The following is a 20,531-nucleotide window of genomic DNA, read 5'->3' as shown; positions in this document are numbered from 1 at the left end:
TTTGTTAGACTCGAACCAGTTTTTGGTATACTCCTTGAAGCACGTGCGCGGATGTTATAATTTTTTAAAATGAGACAGGTGTTCTCGTTTTCTCTTTCAGAAATAGTCATTTGACATGGAAAGAACAATGAATGGGGAGGCCTGTGTCCATGCTCCTTTCAGTGACCAACTAAATAGTTGTGGGTCCATGAGGTGCAACTCAATTTCTCTATGCCCTGAATTCTTAATCTTGAAAACAAAGATTTATAATGATCTCTAACGTCTACCACCGTATCAAAAACCTTCAGAGCTACCCTTTACCGTACCGTGTGCTAAGGCTATGCTAAGTAATGTAAATATAATCATGCTTCACTGCCATAGTGACCAATGAGATGGGTATTATCGTCCCTATATCATGGAATGGAACTCTGAAGCTAAATTATTTGCTCAAGGTCACACAGTTAGTAAATGACAAAGCCAAAATTCAAACTATCTGAGTGACTGGTTTGTATAAGGAAGTCACCAAACAAGATGACAACTAGATAGAGACTTTTGTGCATGGAATTAGGTGGCTTAAAATAATAATGAGTCAATAAAGTTGAGCAATATAGCATAGTAATTAAGAGCACAGTTATAGGGCAGGCCTGATTTGAGCCATCCTTACCACTCAGTGCTGCCGTCAAATCTTAGGCTTCATTCCTTTCTCCTAGATCCTAGACATGGAACTCCCCTTCCCCTTATGGCCCACATGATACCTCCTTGACTGTCAACAGAACCTATGGCTCCTTAACTCCTCCCCATTTTCAATCCACCGGTTTCCTCTGGCTTCACTTGTCTACCTTAATAATCAGAACCCCAATAATAAGCAAATTTGATGAAGAACCCTCTTATACCCTAGAATATGTCACCCTGTGATAGTCCATGATGTCCACAGTGCTAAAACTCAACTCTGGAGTATCCACAGAAACTGCAGTTAAGAATACAGGCTCTGGAAAGCTGACTTCTTGGATCAGAGCCCAGATGACCCACTAAACAAATAGATATTCTTATGTAAGTTATTTAACTTCTCTCGACCACATTTCCTCATGTGCAAAATGGGGGAAATGATGTTCTGTATTTCACAGGGTTGTTGTGAGAGATGAGTTTAATTTATGTAAATCACATAGAACAGCATTCTAGTTCAAAGTATACATAGACTTCCGAGAGAGCCTGGGGAAAGACACAAATGAGCATATATCTCTAGTCTCTGAGAAATAATTATGGCTGAGATGCAGAATGCTATCCAGTCTTATAAAGGTAATAAAGCTCATCTAATTTTTCTAAGAAGACAATATAATCCTTAACCTTTACAAATAAATACTAAAAAGTTCCAGACTGGCCAGGCGTGGTGGCTCACACCTGTAATCCCAGCACTTTGGGAGGCCGAGGTGGGCCGATCACGAAGTCAGAAGATCGAGACCATCCTGGCTAACACGGTGAAACCCTGTCTCTACTAAAAATACAAAAATTAGCCAGGCATGGTGGCAGGAGCCTGTAGTCCCAGCTACTCGGGAGGCTGAGGCAGAAGAATTGCTTGAACCCAGGAGGTGGAGGTTGCAGTGAGCCAAGATCACACCACTGCACTCCAGCCTGGCGACAGAGCAAGACTCTGTCTCAAAAAAAAAAAAAAAAAAAAGTTCCAGACCACAGTAGGATTGTCTGTGTTTTTTGTTTTTAGCAGAAAAATTAAACCACAGGAAAGGTAGAATTTCTATCTCTCTTTTATAAAATAAATATTCATAAGACTAAAATAGTTACACAATTTTCTGAATTATTTATTAGGAAATAAATCAGTTCAGTGATCTACATTAGGATTTAATCTATATATTTGTTTCCAGGTCAAATGTGGTATAGACTGCTAGCTGCTCACCAAAATTCATGATCTCATCTTCCTCAGCACACAACTAATCGATATTTCTTGGGCTTCTTGAAAAATATGACACATGTGGTCATGTGACTGATTTTAGCTAGTAGAATGTGCGTAGAAGTATGTGTATCACATCTAGGTCTGGCCCATAAAAATCTCCAAGGTAGGTACATGCCCCTTTATTCTCTTTCCTTGTGGCTGGCTAGAATTAAGATGGCTCCTAACGTAATTTTAGAAGTCACAACTGAAAATGACAGAGGCTCCAACAGTCTGAAAGACTGCATGGAAGAAGGCTACTCTGCTCACCTGTTCATCTACTGTAATAGTACTGTTACATGAGCAAGAAAGAAACTTCCATTGTATTTGTATCATTATATATTTTGGGGTCTACTTGTAACAGCAATTAGCCTTCCTTAAATGATATAAATTTCAAATAATGCAGAATTTTAGATTCAAAATAATATAGCAACTTAATAAATCTATATGAAGATAATGTAGATGGCTCAATGAATATACTCAAGGAATAAAGAAATCTCAAAGAACAGTAGTGTTTAAAATTCTAATTAATTTTTTTTTTTTTGAGACAAGGTCTCACTCTAACACTCAGGCTGGAGTGTACTGACATGATCACAGTTCACTGAAGCCTAGACCTTCCAGGCTCAAGTGATCCTGCCACCTCAGCCTCTTGAGTAGCTTGGACTACAGTTGCATGCCACCATACTTGGCTAATTTTTTATTCTTTTGAAGAGACAGGGGTCTCAATATGTTGCCTAAGCTGGTCTTCAACTTCTAGCCTCAACCAGTACTCCTGCCTTGGCCTCACAAAGTGCTGGGATTACAGGCATGAACCACCACACCCAGCCCCAAATTCTTATTACCAAATAAAAGGATTAGTTAAAATACCCAGGTAAAATACATAAAAATCTGTAAATTTATCTGTTTCATAACATTCTAAAAAGTAATTATAAGAAAAAATTAATTATATAACATTATATAAACATTGAGTGCTTAGACTGCCAAAAACTGTACTTAAGCCATTTATATGCATTATGTTGTTTATTTCTCATCTTAACCTCCTGAGGAAAATATTACTATGATTCCCATATGATGATTGAGAAAACTAAGGCATAGAATAAATAACTCAGGTCATACAGTCACAAAGTGGCAGAGCTGGGATCTGCAATTCAAACTCCTCAGCTCATGCTCTTCACTACTACGCAAAAATGCCTCTGCAAGTAGTTTCCTATCATCTAAAAAATTATAAGAAAATTTGGAAAGCAATTTAATTTGAAACCACAAAAGAATATCAAAAATATAGTTCTCTAAGTGGTAATAAAAATCTGTATATAAGAAATTTTTTAAAGAGTATTTCTCTTGTCAGTATCTTTACCAGTTTCTTCCTTGACAAACACTATTAAATCACAACTCTCATAGAGGAGAAGGGCAGAGATTTGTGACTGAGTACCTAACCTCTTATTTCTAGTTTGTTGTCTACCTGAGCTACAAAGCAGCTCCTGGTAGATTTATTAATGGCATCATAACTCTCAAAATTCTTTTGATTTCTGCCTTTTTTGTTCTAACTCTCCCACCCTATACAATCGATTCCCAAGATTGTCAATTCTTCCTTCAAAATGTCAATTACATTCATTTCCCCTTCCATTTTCACTGGCATTATTCTAATTAAGTCCCTTACTGCCTATCACCTACACCATGTTTTTCCAACTTTTTAAACTGTCTTACTGATAAAAGAAATATTTTACATCTTGACTACATGGAAGAAGGCCACTCTGCTTATCTGTTCATCTACTATAATAGTACTGTTACATGAGGAAGAAACACACAATACACACATATGTGTATTTATACTTGAGACCAAATCTTTGTGAAATAAGACTGTCTTCCTAAGAGCAATTTACTCTGACATGGTTTAAGCATTTTTGGTTACATCTCTTACTGTATCAATTTCACGACCTGTTGGTGGGTCACAATCTGCAGCATGAATAACTGTGATCATTGCAAATGTTCCCTTACTTCCTCTATGTTTCCTGGCTCCTATTCTTTTTATTCATCTCTACCAGATTAAAACTTTGTAAAGCTCTATCCTAATGATGTCTACTTCCCATCCAGCATTCTTTATGAACTCCTCTTATAATCTTAAGAAGAAAGTACAAATTTCTTAGCCTACTGTTTAGGGCTCTACCAAACCTGGCAATAAACCAATGCATAACTACCTCAACTACAGACAAACTGAACAATCCTGAACACAACTTGTGTATTCCTGATTCTTTCAAGACTGAATTCTGTCCCTCCCTAGTCCCTAGATATGCCTATGAAAATCCTACTCCACTCATTCACTCAGTATATATTTAGTGAGAAACTACATCTTCCAGGCACAGCGAGAGACAGGTGGTCATAGAGCTTATACTGTGAGTATAGTATAGTATAGTATAGTATAGTATAGTATAGTATAGTATAGTATAGTATAGTATAGTATGCAAATGTGAAAGTACTGACAAATGTGAAAACAGTTACAAAAGGAGTAATAGAGTGTAATTGGATCACAAAATAAAAAAAGCTCATAAAAGGGTTAGGGCAGGCTGGGCATGGTGGCTCACGTCTGTAATCCCAGTACTTTGGGAGACCAAGGCGGGTGGATTGCTTGAGGTCAGGAGTTTGAGACCAGCCTGGCCAACATGGTGAAACCCCATCTCTACTAAAATACAAAAATAAGCTGGGCATGGTGGCAGGTGCCTGTAATCCCAGCTACTGGGGAGGCTGAGGCAGGAGAATTGCTTGAACCCGGGAGGCAGGGGTTGCAGTCAGCTGAGATCACAACACTGCACTTCAGCCTGGGTGACAGAGTGAGACTCTGTCTCAAAAAAAAAAAAAAAAAAAAAAGGATTAGGGCACCTCTCCTTGAGAAAAGCCTTTTGTTTAATCTAAGTACCAAAGTATAAAAAGGAGTTAACAGGTGAAAAGTGAGGTTAAAATGTTCTCCAGTAGGGAAAAAGCACGGTAAGGGTCCTGAGGAGAAAAATGGTGTGAGGAAACTTCAAAGAAGTGAAAGAAGACCAGTTTGGCTGTGGCACAGAGAAAGCAAGGCAGAGTAGCCTATGAGCTGGGGTAAAGGGTACAGCAGATGTGGATGGCATTACATCCCAGATCAAAGTATCCTGCCTGCTATATGCCAGGTAACTATGCATTTAAGAATGTTTAAAACATGTTTGCTTGCTATCCAAAACTTGCATTCTTCTGTGAAGACTGACAGGTAAACCTGTAGTGGAATAAGAACCAAACTAAATATACGTGTAAGTAGATCTGAGACAGGAGTATTAACTTGTCCTGGCATACTGGGAAAAGCTTTCTCTAGAGGAAATAATGTCTGAGCAGAGATGTTAAAAATGAATACATACGTTCCCTAAATTGGCAGTGGCTTATCAGGCAAAGGACCAGGATGTGTAAAATTACAGGGGCATGGAAAAAATAATCATGGCTTTTCCATAAAGTCATCCCTGATAGCCTGAAAGAAAAAGTGTTTTCCTGCATCTCAGAATTTAAGGCCTTTGCATCAAAATAGAGTTAGTCTACAGGATGATAAAGTACTTGAAGAAAGAGGCTTCATCCTCTTTATTTTTTTCTAAACCACTAATGGAAATTTATTACAGCACTTTGCTTATAGAAGACACTAAATATCAGTAAATATAGATTTGTGGAAAAATAAATTAATCACATTTGTTGAATTAAAAGTAACTAAGTGATCCCTTATGTGCCGAAGGAGTAAGAGAATAAATATACTTTAATTTACTTTTCAGTAGCAGGGAATGAGATTATCAAAGAAGGAAGGGGTATATAGTGAAATCCCTTTGACACCAGAAGTTCAAATGGTAGGAGAAGGGCTCCAAATCAGGGTGCCTGGTACTCCCACATATAAGAAGGCAAGAAAAATGAAAATGACACAACGCATAAATTACTCATTATTAAAAATGTATAAGACTGAAAATTTTTATTTTGTTTAAAAAAACAGTCTACCTACAAATACTGAGATAATTAAGGATTTGGCATAGTTGCTATCATTTCAGGCAGAGAACAGAGAATTTAATAGCTCATCTCTTCTCCTACTTCCCCTATCTAAGCCTTGAGTTTTAAGAAATCATTTAAATTAACTTCAATATGTTCTTGCAGACATTACTAAACTCTATCCATACCTATGAATTCCAATGACATCATTGTTTCCATGGTAACTAATGCACGTCAAATGGAGGAAAAACAGAGAGCAGCACTAAAAACCAAGGGGAAGAAATGGAATAAAGTAGTATAAACAAAGCATAACATCTTTTTTTGTATTTATAAAACACTTACTAATTTCAAATGCTTTACCATTACTTTGGCTCTGGGGCTCTTAAGGCCCAGAGGGATCTCAGAGGTCATCAAATCCACTTCCCACTCATAGCCCAGACCTTCTTTACAATGTAGCTAATCATGATTGCCCAATTGTTCACAGAGCTTATTGCTGGAAAGTTCTTACTCATTCACTTGCAAACATTACTGAATACCTATCTTGTTCTACAGGTTTAAGAGATGATTAAGACCTTCTATCTCTTTTAAAAAATGTTTGTAATTTAGAAGGCAAATAATTTAAATGTAGGGTGGAAAAAAAAAGAGCTGTAATAAAGATACAGGAAGATGTCCAAAAGGCCAGAGGAAAGAACTATAAATTTCAACTTGGAAGAATTACACAGTTCCAATGACTTTCATTTCTACTCCCATTAAGTCCTACAAACCCAAGACAACATCTGGACCTTGCCATGATCCAGAACTGCCCTAACTTGGCAAACTTATACTCTAACATCAACTTTCTGATCCCAAACAGCTCTTTCACCTTCTAACTGATCCCTGAAGTAGTCCTATGAGCTTTATGCAGTCCATCAGCCTTCATTCAGAACACTTCCTCATAATACTTCCTTGCTAATATCCTCAACGTTTATCCTTCAGTGGCATCCACCTAGCAATAGCCTAACCTGGACTTAGTGACCATCCCTTTTCCTCTCTGTTATGTTCCATAAGGATTATCTGTCCAACCCTCTGCCTTAGAATCTAGGAAAAAATCTGTCAGAACAGTATGAGATTAAGTATCCAGGTTTACAGGTATACAGGTTTACATAGGGACTGAAAAATAACATATGCTGAATTTGGCAACTACGGTCATTAGAGTCCTAACTAGCAAAGTCCATGTAGGACTTTCTCCATAGCCAGTCACCTTAAATGACAGTGTCAGTTGAAATGGTATTTTGATATACAAAATGATAATTTATAGGGGGTAAAATTTTAAAAAGGTCTTGCTCCTGCTCTGTTTAAAACTTTTTCCTCAAAGTTTTAATTTATGTTTTTGAGTGAGCTAGACACCCTCAACTCTCATCTTACAGAATGAGAAGTTAAGCATTCAATTATGTGCAAATGGAATGGCTATTATCCTGACTTTGGAGTGATCTTAACAGACAATTGGCACTGTTATCTAATTTCTGCCAGAAAGAAGGATTATAGATTACTTAAGTCAATGTCATAATTTTTGGTAGATAACCTTCTAACTTTTTACTGATTTATATTTTAAAATCCCATATAATAAGTAACCTTATTTAGTTATCTGGGTAGGCATTACTTGTGTCTAGTTTGTCTTAGAGGGCATAATACAAAGTAACACTGCTCAAATTAGGTGCTTTAGAGAGAGTTTTCTGTGTGAGGCAGGCATTTGGTTATCATTGTTTTAAAAATTTTCCAACCTAAAGTTCACGACATAGAATACTGGCCCTAAACTACTTGCTGATTACAATTATAAACCCGCTAGTGAAAAACCCTTGGACCACCTGGAAGGTAAGCATACAGGTACCTTCCTTATCAGCCTCCTTGATTTTCACGAGAACATGTCAATCCAACCCAGAGTTCCTCAGCTTGCCAATGCCCACAGCACTGTGCTAACTGGCAAGGGAGAAGAGGTACTTGAGGAAATTCACCTCAACCATTCTACTACACTATTTTATACTTTTCAGAAGCCCTCTGAGAGATAAACATTTATGAAAGCTTCCCTTCAAGTCCATTCATTCAAATACATTACTGGATCTTATCCTGTGTCATGGTCTAACTGAAGAATATGATAAAAGTTATCATTTGTTCCATACCAAAACAAATACATGTAGGCATACAATTTAGGGCTGGGGGAGGTGAGGGAGAGAAAAATCATGAGAATCCTGAAGCTAATCTACAGACTGAAGTTAAAAAGCTCTGATGTATATGCTCTAAAATCTGTCTTTGAATTAAGCAAGGCCACTAGCTAGCCAGCCACAGAGAGGCATCATGTTGGCACTGTACCGAAATGTTTGCTTTAAATTGTACTCCAGCACAATTCCACCTGCTTTTGTTGAGGCACACTAGAAGGAAGAACCCTGTATTTACCGTAAAGAAGGTGATGAGAGTGTGTTCATTATATACACAGGTTCTTCTTTCTAAGAACCTAGGGAAGATATTTCTCTCTGGTCTCAGCTCTGTCTCTTTTGAGCATCCAGTTTTGTTTTGTTTTTTTAACTTTGTAGAAATGCATAGTTTTATAATGGTACTATTTTTCTTTTCCTTTGGATGCTAGAAAAGTCACGGTACACCCCTAGCATGTATTTAAATTTCTTAATAGCATGCAATTTGTTTACTGACTTCACTTCTGACCCCATCTAATTTTAATTATTTTGTCTATTTTTATCTTATTTTTAACTTTCATTCCACCAAATTAGGCAGAAAATCCTGAAGTGCCTCCTAGAAGAAGGTGAGCTATAAATGAGTTGAACTGTAGGAGGCAGAAGGAAAAAAGTAATCTTTTTTTTCATCTGTTTCCCCATAAGTGATCTATTCAAGTCTATCTATCTAAATGATTTCCTAAAACACTCTTGTAATTTTTTTTGTCAGTGATAGCTGCAAGCATGAGAGAAGTAGTACTTCTATAGAAAACTCTTACCTAAAGGGTGTTTTACAATCCTTCTGGATTAATATCATGTATAGACATGTTTGTACCTATAAGTGTGTTTTTAAAGTAACCATAATGATAAACTAGGACTTTCATAAAGACTTCTGCACAGGACTAAATTAAAACTTCAACCGTATTTTTCAATGACTTGCTTCTTCAGTTAGAGGAGTTTTATATTCTTCACAGTGAAGCTGTAAATGCTTACGGGCACGTGGACTCTGTGAAACATCTCAGCACCCTTGTGTGCATCCATCAATGCGACGTCCTGGGGCGTGGAGACAATCACAGCACCTAGCCAAAGATAAACAAAATACTATTATCTTTTAATTCTCTATGGAGAAATTACTTCCAACATTATGTTGCTTACATACACAAATACTCTATTACATTAACTATTTAGGTCATTCATATATATTTTACACACATCAATGAGAAAGACAAGAAAATGTTGACTTTGTTTTGGCCTATCTTTGAATCCTCACTTCTAAAATCACAACTGGGCTGGGCATGGTGGCTCATGCCTATAATCCCAGCATTTTGGGAGGCCGAGGTGGGCAGATCGTTTGGGGTCAGGAGTTCGAGACCAGCCTGGCTAACATGGTGAAACCCTGTCTCTACTAAAAATACAAAAATTAGCCAGGCATAGTGGCTCGTGCCTGTAATCCCAGCTACTTGGGAGGCTGAGGAAGAAGAATCACTTGAACCTGGGAGACAGAGGTTGCAGTGAGCCGAGATCACACCACTGCCTTCCAGCCTGGGTGACAGAGCAAGACTTCACCTCAAAACAAAAAATTAAATAAAATAAAAATCGCAACTGACTAATCAGTGAGTCAGGATCATAACTCTATCAGTGGAACTTTCTTCCCATTCAGATAATGTGCTAGTTATACAGATGCACGAGGTAGGCTTTACTTTCAAATTAACAGTCCAATAGCCAGGCATGGTGGCATGTGCCTGTAATCCCAACTACTTGGGAGGCTGAGGCAGAGGGATCACTTAAGCCCAGAAGTCCAAGACCAGCCTGGGCAATACAGTGAGACCCCATCTCAAAAAAAAGGAAGAAAAAAGAAGAAAGAAGAAACAAGAAGAAGAAAGGAGGAGGAGGAGGAGAAGAAGACATGAAGAAAGAAAAAGAAAAAGGAGGAGGAAGAAGAAAAAAGAAGATGACAAAGAAGATGACAACGAAGAGGATGATGGAGAGGAAAAAGAGGAAGATGAAGAAAGAATGAAAGAAAGAAAGAGAGAGGAAAAAGGAAAGGGAAAAGGAAAAGGAAAAAGGAAAGGAAAGGAGAAACGGGAGGAGGAGGAGGAGAAGAGGAAGATGAGGAGGAGGAGGAGGAGGAGGAGGTTGTTAATAGTCTACTTGGGAGACTGAAAAATTAAGCATTACGATACAATATGCTAAGGAGGAGGAGAAGGAGAACAAGGGGGAGGAGAAGAAAGAAGAAGAAAAGAAGGGGAGGAGGAGGAGGAAGAAGAAGTTGTTAATATTCTACTTGGAAGACTGAAAAACTAAGGATCACAATACAATATGCTAAGCATTATAACAGAGGTGTGCACAGGGTGTTATAGAGTTATAAAGAAGAAATAGGAAGAAAAGCTAACTAATTCAATCTAGGAGAGAAAATGGTGAAGTATGACAGATGGAAGGGGAAGCTAGACATAGGAGAAGCAATGGAGAAAAGTGTCCAGAAAGAGGTGATTCTTAGGCTGAGTCCTAGAAGTTTATATTCTTAGAAACTCACACTGTGGAAAGCAGTTTGGTGGGAATAAAACTGAGGGCTGTGGCAGAAATTCAGATGCAAAATGGTAGAGGCCTGAACTGAAGTGGATGGAGATGGCAAATTTTCTGGATCTCCACTACTACCCTACAGAAACCAGGTAGTACTAGGGTACAGAGTTTCGAGAGAAAGTACGGTACAATTTTTCTTTAGGTCAAAACAACAAATGCCTGGTTAAGATTGGCCGAGTCTGTGAATTTTTTTTTTAATTTTGTGGTTCCCTCTAGATGATAACCTAAAAAACAATTAACATAAACATAATATAGATCACATGGCTGACCATCACCTTATAATTAAATACAGAATGCTATGACAATTCAGAGCCCCAAACTGTTAAATTAGTATCAAGTGGCAGACACAACTAATGAAAACAGAGGCAAGATTAACAATAAACAACTGATTACACCAAGTGAAGGTCAAATGATACTAGACAGTATTGCCTGAAGGCATATTTTGAAGAAGTTCAAATAGAGAAAAGTGGTGGGAGAACTAAGTTATCACAAAGCACTGGCAGTATGGGCATGCCAAACTCAAAAGAACCTATACAGTAGTAGTTAGCTTTAAATTCATCTTGCAATCAGCATCTTCATTTCAGGAAAAAACATCTTTTACATTAAATTAACGTCATAAATTTGAATTTTACTGATTTTGTAAGTTTTGCTTGTATTTAATTTTTAAACTACATAATATGAGCTATAAACTTAAGAAATTTGTGTTTATACCTAGTTAAGTAATCTTATAATAAAAATAAGTCAGTATGGGGTGCAGAAAGATTATTTTTCCGTTAGAAGAAGGGCCTATTCATTACTCAAGTTTGAGATACACTATTTTTAGAATTCAAAGAGATCAGGATTCAAAATTTGATTCTATAGCTGACTACCTGTGTGACTAGATAATGACTTAACCTTTCAGAGTTTTTGTTTCTTCATCTACAAAATGGCATGGAAATACTTAGGTCACAGGATTAAAATAATTAAATAAACTACTATACACAGACACTTGACATGATGCCTAACATTCAATAAATGATAGCTGTCACTGTTAATATCATTATTATTACACATATTATTGTTATTAATAAAATGCCTTAGACGTTGCTGGGAAGGTCATTTTCCTAAAGGCTATCAGGTAGCTCATCCTACTTTTCAAACTGTTCCATGAATCACTACAGCCTTCTATTTTGATTTACTTTGCCCAAGAAACCAAAAATTAACACTTCTCTTTCCCCTCTTGCAAAGACTGACGGAAATCACATCTCGGCAAAAATTACACTCTATACCTCCAATACATTTCCAGAATTTGCCACCTTCCAGATTCTGTTATTAATCTGTTTCCTAGTTTTTTTCATATCCAGTCATTTGGAAGGGACCAAATTCTAGCTCTGGCTGTATCCAGCTGTATAACTAACTTCAAACAAATAACTAAGAATCACTCTGAGTCTCAGTTTCTTTAACTGTAAAACTAGTGCCTGCACTAGATAGTTTCCAAGGACTCAGCTATCTCTATGATTACACTATTTAGCATTACATCTTAACTATAAATAGCTTTTAGAACTACCTCTGCTCAACTTGACTGCCCTAGTAATCTTATTTAAGGGGTATTAGCCCTCAGTCTCAGAGCTATTCTCTTCCTACATAAGCAGAGGAATCTCTTTGGCTATTTCCTCCAAATCTTCTCCTTCACTATATATTAGTATATAGGGTGTTCTCTACTGCATTGGCTCTAAAAAGTATTCTTAGCTTTCCTATGATATAAACATGTTACTGTTTTAAATACTTTTTGTCTACTATTTGTATCACCATTACACAATATAGCTTCAAGGGCAGTTATGATGTTTTTCATCTTTTTATCAAACAAAAGTAATGACATAATATTTTGCACAAAATAGGCACTTAACAAAAGATCAGCAATTTAAACAATGTTCTTATATTTTCAGAATCATCTCCCCTAGATTACTTCAGCATAAACTTTAAGTTGGCAACTTCTTGAACTAGGAGTCAAGAGCTCCAGATTCTGGTTTTGATGACAGACTTAATATAATATATAACCTTGAATAACTAACTAAGTCTCAATAGATCTCAATTAACTCCTTTATAAAATGAATCTATTTCCATAGACCCTATTTAACTTAAACAGCTGTTACATTAAAAAAATAAAAGTTTTAGTTATTTCTAGCCTTCTGCTAGCTTTTGAATGTGTTTGCTCTTGCTTTTCTAGTTCTTTTAATTGTGATGTTAGGGTGTCAATTTTGGATCTTTCCTGCTTTCTCTTGTGGGCATTTAGTGCTATAAATTTCCCTCTACACACTGCTTTCAATGTGTCCCAGAGATTCTGGTATGTTGTGTCTTTGTTCTCATTGGTTTCAAAGAACATCTTTATTTCTGCCTTCATTTCGTTATGTACCCAACAGTCATTCAGGAGCAGGTTGTTCAGTTTCCATGTAGTTGAGCGGTTTTGAGTAAGTTTCTTAATCCTGAGTTCTAGTTTGATTGCACTGTGGTCTGAGAGACAGTTTGTTATAATTTCTGTTCTTTTACATTTGCTGAGGAGAGCTTTACTTCCAACTATGTGGTCAATTTTGGAATAGGTGTGGTGTGGTGCTGAAAAATATGTATATTCTGTTGATTTGGGGTGGAGAGTTCTGTAGATGTCTATTAGGTCCACTTTGTGCAGAGCTGAGTTCAATTCCTAGATATCAGAAATAATGCCGCATATCTACAACTATCTGATCTTTGACAAACCTGACAAAAACAAGAAATGGGGAAAGGATTCCCTATTTAATAAATGGTCCTGGGAAAACTGGCTAGCCATATGTAGAAAGCTGAAACTGGATCCCTTCCTTATACCTTATACAAAAATTAATTCAAGATGGATTAAAGACTTAAATGTTAGACCTAAAACCATTAAAATCCTACAAGAAAACCTAGGCAATATCATTCAGGACATAGGCGTGGGCAAGGACTTCATGTCTAAAACACCAAAAGCAATGGCAACAAAAGCCAAAATTGACAAATGGGATCTAATTAAACTAAAGAGCTTCTGCACAGCAAAAGAAACTACCATCAGAGTGAACAGACAACCTATAGAATGGGAGAAAATTTTTGCAACCTACTCATCTGACAAAGGGCTAATATCCAGAATCTACAATGAACTCAAACAAATTTATAAGAAAAAAACAAACAACCCCATCAAAAAATGGGCGAAGGACATAAACAGACACTTCTCAAAAGAAGACATTTATACAGCCAAAAAACATATGAAAAAATGCTCATCATCACTGGCCATCAGAGAAAGGCAAATCAAAACCACAATGAGATACCATCTCACACCAGTTAGAATGGCCATCATTAAAAAGTCAGGAAAAAACAGGTGCTGGAGAGGATGTGGAGAAATAGGAACACTTTTACACTGTTGGTGGGACTGTAAACTAGTTCAACCATTGTAGAAGACAGTGTGGCGATTCCTCAGGGATCTCGAACTAGAAATACCATTTGACCCAGCCATCCCATTACTGGGTATATACCCAAAGGACTATAAATCATGCTGCTATAAAGACACATGCACACGTATGTTTATTGCGGCACTATTCACAATAGCAAAGACTTGGAACCAACCCAAATGTCCAACAATGATAGACTGCATTAAGAAAATGTGGCACATATACACCATGGAATACTATGCAGCCATAAAAAATGATGAGTTCATGTCCTTTGTAGGGACATGGATGAAGCTGGAAACCATCATCCTCAGTAAACTATTGCAAGGACAAAAAACCAAACACCGCATGTTCTCACTCATAGGTGGGAACTGAACAATGAGAACTCATGGACACAGGAAGGGGAACATCACACTCCGGGGACTGTTGTGGGGTGGGGGGAGGTGGGAGGGACAGCATTAGGAGATATACCTAATGCTAAATGACGAGTTAATGGGTGCAGCAAAACAACATGGCACACGGATACATATGTAACAAACCTGCACATTGTGCACATGTACCCTAAAACCTAAAGTATAATAATAATAAAAAATAAATAAATAAAAGTTTTATAAAAATGTTCAGGGACATTATTTTAACAGGTATAAGATACTAGAGAGGGGGATTAAACTGGCTTGGTTTTCTCTGTGCTTAATTAACCTTAACACAGTAGCACAAATAAGCATCTATGCCATTTGGGTTTCTTTGCAGAATAATCTGAATAGCACCATTCGAACAAACTAACAACAACATTTGACAAGGACAATGATCATCTTCCATGTCCTGTCAAATGCTCACAAAGCATGTAAACATTTCGTGGAACTATATTTATAGAAGATTTTTTTTGGTGTAAAATTTTTTTTGTCTGCTATTTGTAGAAATATATGGGGTATTTTGCTGAAATACGTGTTCTTAATTAATGATTAAGTCCTTAATCACAATACAATCAGCCTCTGGGTTTTGCCCTGAAAAAAAAATTTCTAATCGTTGTTGAAGAAAACAGAAACGTAACTGGCTCACATATAAATCACTACCTCTTTTGCTGCACAGTACATCAAAGTTTAGTATAGTATATAAGTTTCATATAACATATAAGTAATCATTTTCAGATAGCCCTAGAATGAACTTCAAATTTTATGGTAAGAAAATAATGCATAAACAACATGACCTCTAGTAAAATTAAATTTAATCCTTAATCTAGCATAATCTAGATTTTTATTTTAAATTTTATTTTAATTTTTGTGAGTACATAGTAAGTATATATACTTAAGGGGTCCATGAGATGTTTTGATACAGGCATGCAATGTGTAATAACCACATCATGTAAAATGGGGTATCCATCCCCTCAAGCATTTATCTTTTGTGTTATAACCAATACAATTAAACTTTTAGATATTTTAAAATGTACAATTAAGTTACTATTGACTATAGTCACCCTGTTGTGCTGTCAAATACTAGGTCTTATTCATTCTTTCTATTTTTTTTGTACCCATTAGCCACTGCCATCTCCTCCTGACCCCACTACCCTTCCCCACCTCAAGTAACTATCCTCTACTCTCTCTGTCCATAAGTTCAATTGTTTTAATTTTAGATCCCACAAATAAGTGAGAACATGCAATGTTTGTCTTTCTGGCCAGGCTTATTTCACTTAACTTAATGGCATCCAGTTCCATCCATGTTGTTGCAAATGACAGGATCTCATTCTTTTTATGGCTAAATAGTACTCCATTGTGTATAAGTAAAATATTTTCTTTAACCATTCATCTGTTGATGGACACTTAGGTTGCTTTCAAATCTTGGCTATTGTGAACACTGCTGCAATAAACATGGGAGTACAGATATCTCTTTGACATACTGATTTCCTTTCTTTTGGGTGTATACCCAGCAATAGGACTGCTCAATCATAGGGTAGCTCTATTTTTAGTTTTTTGAGGAACCTCTAAACTGTTCTCGATAGTGGTTGTACTAATTTACATTCCTACCAACAGTAACAAGGGTCCCCTTTTCCTCACATCCTTGCCAGCATTTGTTATTGCCTGACTTTGGACACAAGCCATTTTAACCGGGGTGAGATGATATCTCTTTGTAGTTTTGATTTGAATTTCTCTGATTATCAATGATTCTGAGTACCCTTTCATATGTCTGTTTGCCATTGTATGACTTCTTTTCACAAATGTCTATTCAGATCTTTTGCCAATTTTTAAACAGGACTGTTAGATTTTTTTCCTATAGACTTGTTGGAGCTCCTTATATATTCTGGTTATAAATCCTTTGTCAGTTGGGTAGTTTGCAAATATTTTCTCCCATTTCTGGGTCGTTTCTTCACTTTGATGCTTCCTTTAATGTGCAGAAGCTTTTTAACGTGATGTGATCCCATTTGTCCATTTTTGCTTTAACAGCCCAGATTTTTAAATTTTAATTAATTAATTTATTTATTTATTTTTGAGGTGGAGTTTCGCTCTTGTTGCCCAGGCTGGAGTGCAATGGCACAATCTCAGTTGACCGCAACCTCCGCCTCCAGGGTTCAAGCAATTCTCCTGTCTCAGCCTCCAGAGTAGCTGGGATTACAGGCATGCGCCACCATACCCAGCTAATTTTTGTATTTATTTATTAGAGATGGGATTTCTCCATGTTGGTCAGGCTGGTCTTGAACCCCTGACCTCAGGTGATCCACCCACCTCAGCCTCCCAAAGTGCTGGGATTACAGGCACCAGACAATGCGCCGGGCCTTTTTTTTTTTTGAGACAGAGTCTTCTTGCTCTGTCACCCAGGCTGGAGTGCAACAGCACGATCTCGTCTCACTGCAACCTCCGCCTCACGGATTCAAGCAATTCTCCTGCCTCAGCCTCCTGAGTAGCTGGGATTACAGGCGCCCACCACCATGCCCAGCTAATTTTTGTATTTTTGGTAGAGACGGGTTTTCACCTTATTTGTCAGGCTGGTCTCTAACTCCTGACCTCAGGTGATCCACCCGTTTCTGCCTCCCAATGTGCTAGGATAACAGGCGTGCACCATTGCGCACGGCCCCAGATTTTTAAATTTTAAAGGAATTATGTCAATTTATTCTCGTTACTGTATCATTCAACTTAACAGATGGTCTCTGAAACCTGATATTACATTTCATCTTTATAATTCTTGGCTTTCTACCTGTTAAATTTAAATTTTTCCCAGAAACATAAGCCAATATGAATTAGTCTGGAGTTTTCTCCCTTTATACCATCATTAATGATGTCACTTCAGTTTGTGATGAAGGGACTCATAGAAAACTTGTGCTCTCTCTACTGACTGTAAGGAAGTGTCAACAGCACAAAAAATAAAGTTTAGTTTGCAAGAAATTGAATTATTTTCTGAGGGAAAAATGCCTATCTCAAGAAGCCCATCAAGAATTCTCTATCAATATTTTTTCTTTCTTTTTTTTTTTTTTGAGACGGAGTCTCGCTCTGTTGCCCAGGCTGGAGTGCAGTGGCTCAATCTCAGCTCACTGCAAGCTCTGCCTCCCGGGTTCATGCCATTCTCCTGCCTCAGCCTCCTGAGCAGCTGGGACTACAGGCGCCTGCCACCACGTCCAGGTAATTTTTTGTATTTTTAGTAGAGATGGGGTTTCACCGTGTTAGCCAGGATGGTCTCGATCTCCTGACCTCATGATCCTCCCGCCTCAGCCTCCTAAAGTGCTGGGATAACAGGCGTGAGCCACCACACCTGGCCAAGAATTCTCTGTCCATTTTCTAAAGTAAATGTCTAAGTCTAAACGATTAAAAATATTGTTTAAATGCTAATTCACGGCCAGGCACGGTGACTCACGCCTGTAATCCCAGCACTTTGGGAGGCCGAGGCAGGCGGATCACGAGGTCAGGAGATGGAGACCAGCCTGGCTAACACGGTGAAACCCCGTCTCTACTAAAAAATACAAAAAATTAGCCAGGCATCTTGGCGGGTGCCTGTAGTCCCAGCTACTCGGCAGGCTGAGGCGGGAGAATGGCATGAGCCCAGGAGGTGGAGCTTGCAGTGAGCCGACATCGCGCCACTGCACTCCAGCCTGGGCGACAGGGCGAGACTCCGTCTCAAAAATAAAAAATAAAATAAAAAAATGCTAATTTACAACTTGTAATCCTTTTAAAAGGCTTCTTATCAGCTGAGATTTACTATAAAAGGTTAATTGTCTGGCAGATTCTAGCAAATTAATATGTAAACATTTTACAAAATAATTATTTAGAATATTAATTGTCAATTCTCCTATTAAGGGGAAAATCTATTTATGACTGCATATGTGGATTTGGGTCAGAGTTCAGAGTAGTTAAACATTTAAAACTGATGATTCCAGATGTTAGACTGATCATAATTATACCAGTGTGGAACAACTCAACTATGCATTCTAGTCCCCAGGGCATAGATTGTATCTAATTCTCTTGCTTGATTGAGAACTTCAGTGCTGGAGCCTAATAGACATGTGCAACAAAACCTGCTCAGGGTTATAGCTGGAGAAATAATTCAATACCTTACGATTATGAGTGCATCAATATAAAGTCAAATAAGACTTAAAAAATTAACTATTTTTAATGTTCACGCTGCTCTTAATATTTAGTGCTACTGATTCTCTTTTATTTAGAAATATACTTGCATCAAAAGAAAATAATCATTCAACATCTGATGTTTAACAAAAACAATACCAAATATAATTTTCTATTAACTATAAAGTAGATTGGCATTGGTATGTTTTAGCTCTCCTCTGTCTTTCTCCTGCCACCCCCCAAATTCCTGAGTTTTAAATATTATTTGCTGTAAGATCAAGGATTACCTACCAATATTGGTATCAGCAGAAAGAAACATAATTTAAAAGGTAAATTCACCTCAAATGTACTCACAGATAGTGTTTCAACAGGAAATATAAATAATTCTTGGATGAGTCACTCTTTTGACCTCTTGCTGCTTTCCAACAGACTATACAAGTGATTACAGTCACAAAGAGAACGTTTTACTAATTTAGAAATGAATCATTATTTTGCTCACTTCAGAAACAAATCTTCCTACAGAAAATTATATCAATTGGCTGGGCACGGTGGCTCACGCCTGTAATCCCAGCACTTTGGGAGGCTGAGGCGGGCAGATCACGAGGTCAGGAGATCGAGACCATCCTGGCTAACATGGTGAAACCCTACCTCTACTAAAAATACAAAACATTAGCTGGGAGTGGTGGCCAGCGCCTGTAGTCCCAGCTACATGGGAGGCTGAGGCAGAAGAATGGCGTGAACCCAGGAGGCGGAGCTTGCAATTAGCCGAGATCACACTGGACTGCAGTCCAGCCTGGGCAACAGTGCGAGACTCCACCTCAAAAAAGAAAAAAAGAAAACTATATCAACTGTGGAAAAAAGAATTAAACAATAATAAGTGGAAACAATGCTATATCAACATTACTGGTGTTCTAAATCATCCTAATTGATGAAGAAGAGAAAAAGTTACTGGTGAGAGACAGCATGTGCACTTTGGAAGGTTAAGAATCCAACTTTGAGTAAGTGCGATGTGGTGCCAAGAAGAATGTATATTCTGTTGAATTGGGGTGGAGAGTTCTGTAGATGTCTATTACGTCCGCTTGGTCCAGGCTGAGTTCAAGTCCTGAATAACCTTGTTAATTTTCTGTCACGTTGTTCTGTCTGATATTGACAGTGAGGTGTTAAAGTCTCCCACGATTATTGTGTGGGAGTATAAGTCTCTTTGTAGGTCTCTACATGAATCTGGGTGCTCCTTTATTGGGTGCATATATATTTAGGCTAGTTAGCTCTTCTTGTTGCATTGATCCCTTTACCACTATGTAATGCCCTTCTTTGTCTTTTTAGATCTTTGTTGGCTTAAAGTCTGTTTTATCAGAGACTAGGATTGCAACCCATGCTTTTTTCCCTTTTTTTTCTTTTTATTTTCTTGGTAAATATTCCTCCATCCCTTTATTTTGAGCCTATGTGTGTCTCTGCACATGAAATGGGTCTCCTGAATACAGCATACTGATGGGTCTTGACTCTTTATCCGATTTGACAGTCTGCGTCTTTTAATTGGGGCATTTACCCCATTTACATTTAAGGTTAATATTGTTATCTGTGAATTTGATCCTGTCATTATGATGCTAGCTGGTTATTTTGCCCGTTAGTTGATGCAGTTTCTTCATAGTGTTGATGGTCTTTTCAACTTGGTATGTTTTTGCAGTGGCTGGTACCAGTTTTCCTTTCCATATTTACTGCTTCCTTCAGGAGCTTTTGTAAGGCAGGCCTGGATGCTTGTCTATAAAGGATTTTATTTCTCTTTTGCTTTGCTTATGAAGCTTAGTTTGGTTGGATATGAAATTCTGGGTTGAAAATTCCTTTCTTTAACAATGTTGAGTATTGGCTACCACTCTTT

General features: G+C 37.6%; 1 protein-coding gene across 4 annotated transcripts in view; it reads right to left on the bottom strand.

Moving 5' to 3' along the window:
• Window positions 1-20,531, bottom strand: part of NUBPL (NUBP iron-sulfur cluster assembly factor, mitochondrial) — a 322,052-nt gene that overhangs the window by 114,021 nt on the left and 187,500 nt on the right. For all 4 annotated transcript variants that reach the window (XM_058429741.1, XM_032180169.2, XM_058429740.1 and 1 more), the window contains one exon: window positions 9,097-9,182. In XM_058429741.1, the coding sequence (XP_058285724.1) occupies window positions 9,097-9,182 (86 nt within the window). The remainder of the gene's footprint in view (window positions 1-9,096; window positions 9,183-20,531) is intronic.

The sequence above is a fragment of the Hylobates moloch genome, unplaced genomic scaffold (genome assembly GCF_009828535.3).
Source record: "Hylobates moloch isolate HMO894 unplaced genomic scaffold, HMol_V3 SCAFFOLD_16, whole genome shotgun sequence".
Taxonomy (NCBI): domain Eukaryota; kingdom Metazoa; phylum Chordata; class Mammalia; order Primates; family Hylobatidae; genus Hylobates; species Hylobates moloch.
This window is presented reverse-complemented; position numbering and strand designations above follow the sequence as displayed.